The 9,510-nt window shown below is 44.9% G+C and overlaps 2 protein-coding genes across 2 annotated transcripts; one reads left to right on the top strand and one right to left on the bottom strand.

The window, feature by feature from the left end:
* Positions 1–68: 68 nt before the first annotated feature.
* Positions 69–861, top strand: LOC136351286 (protein SMALL AUXIN UP-REGULATED RNA 12-like). The gene has a single exon (XM_066303284.1). It carries the CDS (start codon positions 261–263, stop codon positions 690–692), a length of 432 nt encoding a protein of 143 aa, XP_066159381.1. The 5' UTR covers positions 69–260; the 3' UTR covers positions 693–861.
* Positions 862–1,122: 261 nt separating this feature from the next.
* On the bottom strand, positions 1,123–4,762 carry LOC4346150 (uncharacterized). Its single transcript, XM_015795293.3, has 6 exons — positions 4,565–4,762; positions 3,262–3,521; positions 3,057–3,163; positions 2,616–2,748; positions 2,313–2,507; positions 1,123–1,763 (listed from the first exon to the last, which is right to left on the bottom strand). Exons 2-6 carry the CDS (start codon positions 3,511–3,513, stop codon positions 1,410–1,412), a joined length of 1,041 nt encoding a protein of 346 aa, XP_015650779.1. The 5' UTR covers positions 3,514–3,521; positions 4,565–4,762; the 3' UTR covers positions 1,123–1,409.
* Positions 4,763–9,510: the final 4,748 nt, after the last annotated feature.

Here is a 9,510-nt window from a genome sequence, read left to right as displayed (position 1 = left end):
GCCCCACACAGTACAGTCTATATATGGTGCAGGGGTGCAAGTGCAACACTCTTTCTTCAGGCCAGGTCTTAGCTGACCCCCTCCCAAAACTTTGATCACTAACCATCTTATCTCAGTTTGATCTGATGTCACTTAAGGACAAGGCCATAGCAATTAGCAACACTTGATCAGCTAATTAATACAACCCAACCTTCACTAAGTTGTAAATTAGATAGGATAGTTGTGTTCAGATAAGCTTTGGTTAATTTGCTGTTGTGTTGATGAAGGAGAGAGGTGTGAGGAACAAGCAGGGAGTGATCATGAAGGCCCTGCTGGACAGGTGTTTGTCCAAGCACAGGAATGGTGGCTGGCCGGAGCCGCCGGAGGGGAGCTTCGCGGTGTACGTCGGCGGCGGCGGCGGCGGCGGAGGGGCGGCGAGGGAGAGGTTCGTGGTGAGGACGGAGTGCGTGAACCACCCGCTGTTCAGGGCGCTGCTGGAGGAGGCCGAGGAGGAGTACGGGTACGTGGCGGACGGCCCGCTCGAGCTCCCCTGCGACGCCGGCGAGTTCGTCGCCGTCCTGGCGAGGATCGAGCGTGAGATGGCCGAGGAGAGGACGGTCGGGTGCGCCGGCGGCCTGGTGTTCAGGCTGCACCCGGCGGCGCACCTCATGCTGGTTGCTCCGGCGACGCCGCCGCCGATGATCGTTGGCTGAGCGTCCGGTGCGGCAAGGCCGGTCGCCGGCGGTGATCGCCGGCTGATGGGCTAGCTGTTGGCATGTTCTTGTCCAAGTTTTTCTCTGTGCACAGAATGTGTTGCCGGCGACGCATGCATACATGATCATCTTAATCTTCGTGCAGCTGTGATAATCTGGGGTTCTCTGATGTTTAACGTGTACTATGAGTCTGTGACATATGTACAACTGTACAGTGATCAAACTTCACAAGTCACAGTTCTTTGGAGTACCAGTTGGTTGAGCCCAGTTAGTTATTTCTTGCTCATAGAACAGCATAAAAATTTCAGTAAAATAGAAACCAGTGGAAGAAAGCACTGATGAGAATTGATTCGATAATATTGAATAATGGAAGAAGTTAGAATTCAAAAACACGAAATAGTGAACACCAGCAAATAAACACAAGGCCACGAGATGGAAAAATTACTGTGTAGTAATATTGAATAGTGGAAGAAATTCTACAATTCGCCTGACCAATCAATACCAAGCAGTGGGAGAAAAGGAAGATCATACGGTCAACTATAACAGGTATATCTCGCACCAATATTAACACCCACAGGTCACACCTCAACTCTCGAACCGATGCTTAACGAACGAATCCCAGATTGGATGTAGAGAAAGAACAACCATAACCATGTACAGCAAAAGGTGAATCGGATGGAAAAACCACAACCTCATTGCATCTACTACCTCCTGATGCTAGCAACCAACAGTGACGCCTTCTTTCGGAGGGGTAGAGGTGACACCCACAGCCACACCCTCTTTCGTCGTAGAGGTGACACGAAGGATTGCCTGTGCACTTAATGGGGAAAGCTTTGATTGGCAGAAAGCTTCCCATGATTCAGCACCAGCATCAGCATCAGCATCAGGTGAGGTAGCAGGTGCGTCGTCAACTTCACCAGAACTCGAAGCTTGGGATTTCTCATAGAATGCTTGTAGCTCCAAAGCCAGCTTGCGAGCAGCCTCCCTGGATTCAGGAAGCTGGTCACTAAGCTGAGTTGCTGCGATCTGAACAAGCTTATCCATTCCATATTCTTTAATTCCCTCCACACCCTGGAAACAAAATAGGTCAATTTAAGTAAAACATCTAAAACTGATGTTATCAGCATTGGTTAGAGCATGGAACCATTGATATACAAACTACATAAAAGCCAATTAAGAAAAAAAAATTCCAGATACCGTCACACTACTAATAATGGCCAGGCAATTTAGGGTAGATGAAGTTCCTCGAAGTAAAAGGCCACAGGTAAAAATCATTTGTCAGCTAATTATTCTCGGCATATAGAATCTCTACCAAACACACTAGCCCATAGTTTTGGAAAAGCTACAGGTCTGTCTTATAATACAGAAACCTCATCCCGCATCTGCATATCTAAATAGACTAAAAAAGGTCGAGAAAACTGTGTGTTAACTCTAAGCCAACCAACAAGACCACGAATTAAGATATTCATTGAGTACTTGTAATGTGAGAAAAGAGAGCTAAATCCTATGTTGAGTTTGTCTTTGGCCTCTCCTAGGTTAATTAGGAGATAATCAGATAACAGTTGAGGCAAAACAAAAGCGGTTTGCTTAAAATAAATTTCAGGTGAGATTTTCACTTACCAAGCTTGGGACGCTCTTGCTGAAGCACATTGATGCTTTTGCTCGAATTCGTGGATTCCTGTTCTTAAGGTAAGGTTGCATTTTTGGCAACAGAGCAGAAGGGGCGATCCAGCTTGTCATCGATATGAGGGCTGCCTCAGCAGCTTCACAGACAAAACGCTTATCTTGTGAAGATTTCAGAAATAGCTGCACTAACTGAGAACAAATTTGGCAGAAAAGATGTTTTGAGAAATAGCGTAGTTAGTACAGGAAAAAGAACTAGTGTAATTGTGAATGGAAGTTTGAGAACTGAGAAACACACACCAGTGGATCAATTGAGTCAACCATTAGGTCACCGTATGCCTTGAAAATATCAGCGCAGGTCATGAGTGCGGTTTTACAGACAGCACTCCTTGGATTCTTGACAGATTTCACAATAAGAGGAACTAGAGGCTCTCTGTAATTCAAATCCAAAAATTAAGATTAGAACAGGTCATGAGTGCAGCTTTACAGGCAGCACTCCTTGGATTCTTGAGTGTTTTGAGATACAAGCAATCGAAGAGAATAAACCTGGGTCCAATAAAAAAAACAGAATGAATTTCTTCAGACAGATTTCATGATAAGAGGAACTAGAGGTTCCCTATAATTCAAATCCAAAAATTAAGATACAGAGAATGATGTAATTCTATAGCTTCAGGCATGGATAAGTAACATTTGCCCAAAAACAAAGATCCTTTTGATTGAATAACAAGGTAAGCAACTTACAGAAGTTCCTGCAATCTATCCTTGTGAAATATTGCCAACTGACGAACATTATTTAGAGCTTCACATGTCATAACCCAGTCTTTTGAATCCAACCTTGCAACTAAAGTCTATCAAGCAGTAAGAAATGATCAAATGTTAGGGCTGGTCCAATCAGAAAAATGCCAAGCACAAAAAAGATCATGAATATAAACATCTGGTGGCATACACTAAGGGTTGCACCAGCATCTTCAAGATCTGTCAGACTCTCAGAATCAATATACTCAACATCTGCATTTCCAGCTTCACACCCATTAGTCACAGCATCAGGGAGTACAGGTGGAGCATTTTCTTCCGTATTGTTGCATTTGTTGCCATTCAAGACAGGCTTGGTGATGCAAGACTTGGCAGAACTGTCCTTGGTTTTCTCCAGCTCTGCTGACTGAGCTAGATTCAGATCTTTCAACGCACTGTCCGACATATTCACACCTGTGCAGAGAAATTGTAGAAAAATAAGGCCATGTACAACTCAGACCTCTCCTAAAGTTTCATATGCAGCTAGTGAATCATATCTGACAAGTAATTGGAGCATTTTCAATTAAAATATGGTACAGCTGTAGCCTACAAATCCATATAGGAACAATATAACAACAGCAATGTAAATACAATAAGCAACAACAGCTATTCTAATTTCTAAAGTCCAGCAATTAGTCAGCCCTCAGATGCTCATAGGAAACTATAGGTGACCAAATCAACCACAATGTGGTTGTTATTGAGCTCTCGTTAATCCAAATTCCACCAGGTATATATATAACTCTGCAATCCTTCCACCACTGTGTACCACAATAATTAAACCGCCACTAATATCCATACTCCAAAGCAAACAAAGCGAATGATTGCTCATTTGTACTGAGGAATCATGTAATAGTAAGGGGAAACAAAAAGGCAAAATCATCATCATGGAGAAGTACCACTGCATTAGCGCATAATTCACAACGAACTGGATCAGCAACTCAGCTACAGTCAACTCAACAACCCGAAACAACAAGCAGCAACCAGCAAGTCGTCCGGAACGCCGTATTCTACCGACACCCTCATCCGAATCAGTACCTCCTCAATTCCGTCCACGACCTAGGAAAACAAACCTAGGAAGCACCGAGCGGGGGCTAGATCTCCCCTCCAAATCCGCCGCCACGACCACCGCTAATTCACAACTACCCCCACACCGCCGCACGCTGTCCACACACACACACTACACCGACGGCGCCATTTCAGCTGTACTCCATCCCTAAGTCTGGCAGCGAGATCTCATCCCATCCAACCCCCATAAATCCCGAGAAGAAAAAACAAAAAAAAAAAAAAACCAAAATCCCCCAGAAAATCCCGCCGCGAGAGATGGGGGGAAGAGATCACATCACATCACATCACACGCGAAGCGAGAGCGGGGCCCGGGCGGCCAGCGAGCCAGATGCGATCTGCAAATGCTGCGCGCGGGGAGGGGAGGGGGCGGGGAAGGGGATGGGGGGGATCACCTGATGCCGGGGAGCGAGGCGGGGCCGGGCCGGGCCGGGCCGCCGGAGGTGGGGGGAGTTCGCCGGCGAGCGCGGCGGCGGGGAGGCAGTTCGCTGGCTGGCTGAGACGCGACGCGGCGTTGGCTTGGCTTGGGCTTTTGGTTGGCCGCTCCCTCTCTCTCTCCGCTGCTACTGGAATACTGATGCTGTCATTGGGTTGGGGGAGAGAGCGAGTGGGGGCGTCGAGTTATACTGTGGTGGCGTCGCGTTGGTGTCCTGCTGCTGCTGGTGGCTGTCGTGTTTTGGACTTGGTCTGCCAAATTTGCATCCAGCTCCTAAAGAATGTTGGTATTAGCTTAGGCCAGTGTTTGGCTAATAGGATATGGAAATGATTTCCCACCTACTAAAAACATATTTAAATCCTAACCATTTATTCTCCCCAATCTCACTCCCTATTTCCTATTATCCAAACACACCCTACAGAGATACTCACTCTGTTTTAGATTATATGTCATTTTGACTTTGATTAAAGTAAAATTGTTTCAAATTTGATTAAATTTAGAAAAGTAGTCACATATTCAACGCAATACAAATATACTATAATAATATATTCAATTATAAGCTTAATGAAACTAATTTAGTGTTGTAGATATTAGTATATTTATGTATAAACTTGATTAAACTTAAAGTAGATTAATTTTGATCAAAGTCAAAATAGCTTATAATCTAAAACGGATGTAGTAGCTTGCAACATTGCTGCTAACCCATTTCTCCCGAAAAAAAACGATGTATCTTATTTGCGCATGATTAAGTAATTATTAACTAAAATAAAAAATAATATAATTTTAAAGTAGCATTCCTGTGGAACATTTTTAAAAGAAAATTACACCGTTTAGCAATTCGGGAAACACGTGGAAAATGAGAGTATAAATTGAAAAAAGGATTGCTAAGCTCTAATCATTTGAACTATCATTGATAAGGCGACAAAAAAACAAATGAACTAACAAAAAAATCTTATGGATAAACATTTATATTCATGTTATTGGAGGTTTTGAAGCTTAAACTGTAAAAATGATATTAAAAATTTGGGATTTTCTCGATGATTTCACAGTTTAGCAAAAAAAAGAAGAAGAAGAAGCAGAAGATACGCAATCTGTGGGGTGAGAACGAGATAACGGTCCTAATATGGGTTCTTTTTTATATAAAAAGAAAATCTTACTAACGAGAATGCAAAATGCAGCTGATTTCCTGCTTATAATTCCATATGTAACTAACCAGCACATGTCCTCCGCTGAGCAAAATGAAGTTTCCAAAGGGCTTTGTACGACAAACAATCCATAGGATTCCATAATAATTCGGCAATAATTAAGGAATTCCGATCCATCTGATTGGCGTTTACGGGGGTGGGGGGGCCTCAATTTTAAAATTGAAAAATCAAGGAGGAAGTGATTAATGTGCAGCGGCAGTTACGGATTTGGTGGTATGAGTCCACCGGAAGAACGACCCAAGGTCGCAACCATGGCGATGAGGGGTGGGCCCCGCCCGTGCCGCCTTCATTCACTGCTCCGCTCTCTACTCCACCTCCGGCTCCTGCGGCGGAGGAAATGAGGACGGTGGCCGTTTCCGTTTGGACGCCGCCGGAAATTGGCCGGCCGTTTTGGACAGCGTTTGCATTAGCACTTTTATAGTCGAAGCTGCTACTGCTGCTGGCACCTTTAAAGGCAGCCAGTGTTGCAACCACAACATGCACACGGAAAACGGAGTGGTCCATTAGTGCGTGATTAATTAAATATTAGCTAAATTATTTTTTAAAAAATAGAACAATATGATTTTTTTAAGCAACTTTCGTATAGAAACTTTTTGCAAAAAAAAAATACTACCTCTATCTCAAAATAAGCGCAGCTATGTGTTTCTGTGTCCAACTTTAATCGATCGTCTTATTTGAATTTTTTTTTTGGAAATCTAAAAAAACATAAGGCACATATAAAGTATTATTCATGTTTTATAATCCAGTAACAATAAAAATACTAATCATAAAAAATTTAAATAACATGGACGATCAAAATTGGTCACGGAAACTCATGGTTGCGCTTATTTTAGGACGGAGGGAATATCGTTTAGCAGTTTGGGAAGCGTGTGCGTAGAAAACGAGGCGAAGGGAGCTGGGAACCAGCACTCCCAAACACAGCCAGGATTATTCTTTCTCAGTCCTTCCAATTTGTCATAGAATAAGTTTATTTTTAAGTAATCATTGTATCAGTGTTTGTAAAAATAAAAGAAAAACATTAGGAAAAATAATTGCATTGAGATTTAGGCTTCGTTCGGATTAGCGGTTCGATTGAGATATTTAGCAGCATGCGAAATGAGACAAGTTATTAGCTTATAATTAATTGATTATTAATTATACAAACTTAAAAAATAGATTTTATAAAAAAACTTCTATGTATAGTTTGATAAACGTGCTTATAGTCTCACGTGGAATAAGGAAGTTGCCATTTCGAATAGCTATTTAGAGCGCATTATTAATCTTAATATATCATATTTTATCCATTGTATTAGCCCTATATAAGCGGACCCGAGAAATATTTAATAAACAAAGATAATTTTCTCACACTATAAGAGGAGTTTTAGTCTTCGAATACTCCTTGTATCACTACTACGAAAACCATTTTTCGTGGCGGCCATTTTAGAGTTTTTGCTGGCGAAATTTAGAGCGCCACAAAGCAAAGGCCAGTCAAGAGACCGCTAGCGAAAATGAATTTTTGTTGGCGGTCGTCTTAAGCCAGCCACTAGCAAAGATCCATTTTTGCTGGCTGTTGTCTTCCACCAACCGCCAGCAAAAATTCATTTTCGCTGACGGCTTTGTTAAATCGACCGCCAGCAAAAATCAAAACCATGCAGCTAATATTTTCTAGCCAATAGCAAATCAAGATATTGCATGTGGGTTATAAATACTTGTGTGCATGGATGCATACATCAATGTCCATTTACTCCAATACACAAATAACGAATAGACTTAATAAATGAACACAAATATGTAGATCTTTTAGAAATAACCGAAAAATACTATATGTAGATCAATTTGGAATGGAGGGAGTAGTAGTTTGGATGTCTCCAGCTGAAACATGCGTGTTTAATGTCCGAGGTAATGTTCGTTTTGCAGTTGAAAAATTGTATAATCGTGTGGTGCTATCTGCCACCTTTCAATTCCAGATGACCCGTTTCATTGTTGGTTAGACGCATGGATGGTGGAGGAGAGGTAGTCTTTACTGGAGTAATATATTTCCAAATGCAAATTAACTGAGCTTCTCATATCCAGAAGTGTTTGTATGCAAATATGCAATGCAAGCAGTGAAGCAGAGGCAGAGGGGCATCCAGCTCTGAGGCTCCGGAGAGATGGGCCGTAGTGTTGGGCTTGGGCCGCATCATTTCTTTGTGGAATAAGATCACTTTGACTCCCTCAACTGACCACTGAATCTAAATCGTATCCCTCAACCACAATACCAGAAATCTTGAACCCCCAACTTACAAAACCGGTACAATTTGGCTCCCTTAGTGATTTTGGAGAGTGGTTTTGTTGACGTGGCGCACACATGGCAGTGTTGACTTGGTCTTCGTCCCACGTAGCATTGACGTGGCGCTTATGTGGCATTAAAATTAAAAAAATATATGCGGGGCCCATTTGTCATTCATACAAAAATAATTGTGGGCCCTACTGACATGCGGGTCCCACATATCATCCTCTCTCTCACCACCCTTCTTCCTCCTCTCTCCCTTATTTCTCTCTCTCTCTCTCTCTCCCCTTGACATGAGCCGGCGGCAGGCGAGGGCTCGAGCGGCGATGCGGTCGGAGAGCTCCGCGAGGAGCGCGTTGACGGAGAGCAGCGCGGCGGTGGAGCTCGCGATGACGCCGAGCACGACGCCTGTGGTGCCCACCACCTTCCCAGGCACCGGCCACTCGATCTTCGACATCTCCTACGCGACGCCGGCCCACCACCCGCCGGCGGCGGCCGCGGCCTCCGCCTCCTTCAGCTCCGCTGCCACCGCCTCGGGGCTCTTATCCCCTCCTTCTCCTCCCGCCTCCTCCTTCCCGGCCTCCTCCGCACCGTCCACCACCGTCGCGAACGCTTCCTGCTACTCCTGCTCCTGCCCCTTCTTGTTCTCCGCTGCTCCTGCGCCCTTGGACTTTGAGGCCGCGCCGGCGAGGTGGCCGCGGCAGCCAGCGGCGGCGGTGCGGGAGAGGGATAGGGAGATCGCGGGAGGGCGAGGGTGGAGAAGGAAGCGTGCGATGCGGCGGCGGGCGGCGGAGGGGGTGGTGGTGGTGGTGGTCGGCGTGGTCGCCATGGCTCGGCGAGGTGGCCGCGGCAACCGGCGGCGGTGGAGCGGGAGAGGGATAGGGAGATCGCGGGAGGGCGAGGGTGGAGAAGGAAGCGCGCGATGCGGCGACGGTGGGGATGAGGAGGCGGGCGGCGGAGAGGGTGGTGGTGGTGGTGGTCGGCGTGGTCGCCATGGCTTCCTGGTTTGATTGGTCCGGTGGCCCACATGTGAGAAAGAGGGAGACATAGAGAAGGGAGGAGAGGGAGAAGGAAGAAGGGATAAAGAGAGGATGACATGTGGGACCCACATGTCAGTGGGGCCTACAATTATTTTTGTGTGAATGACAAATGGACCCTGCTTATATTTTTAAATTTTAATGCCACATCAGTGCCACGTCAATGCCACGTGGGACGAAGACTAAGTCAATACTGCCACGTGTGCGCCACATCAGCAAAACCACTTTCCAAAACCACCAAGGGGGTCAAATTGTACCGGTTTTGTAAGTTGGGGGTTCAAGATTTCTGTTATTGCGGTTAAAGGATACGATTTAGATTCGGTGGTCAGTTGAGGGAGTCAAAGTGATCTTATTCCTTTCTTTGTTGGTCTCTGCGCACTCAAATTCACGCGATATTTTTCATCATCAGAAAAAA

This window comes from Oryza sativa, chromosome 8 (genome assembly GCF_034140825.1).
Source record: "Oryza sativa Japonica Group chromosome 8, ASM3414082v1".
NCBI lineage: Eukaryota > Viridiplantae > Streptophyta > Magnoliopsida > Poales > Poaceae > Oryza > Oryza sativa.
This window is presented reverse-complemented; position numbering and strand designations above follow the sequence as displayed.

Excerpts from the sequence above, each read along its gene's own strand:
- LOC136351286 (XM_066303284.1), top strand. The coding sequence starts at position 261 with ATGAAGGAGAGAGGTGTGAGGAACAAGCAGGGAGTGATCATGAAGGCC.
- LOC4346150 (XM_015795293.3), bottom strand. The coding sequence starts at position 3,513 with ATGTCGGACAGTGCGTTGAAAGATCTGAATCTAGCTCAGTCAGCAGAG. Across the intron at positions 3,164-3,261 it reads ATGCTGGTGCAACCCTTAGT|ACTTTAGTTGCAAGGTTGGA; the intron begins GTATGCCACCAG and ends ACTGCTTGATAG. Across the intron at positions 2,749-3,056 it reads GATAGATTGCAGGAACTTCT|AGAGCCTCTAGTTCCTCTTA; the intron begins GTAAGTTGCTTA and ends TTTGAATTACAG.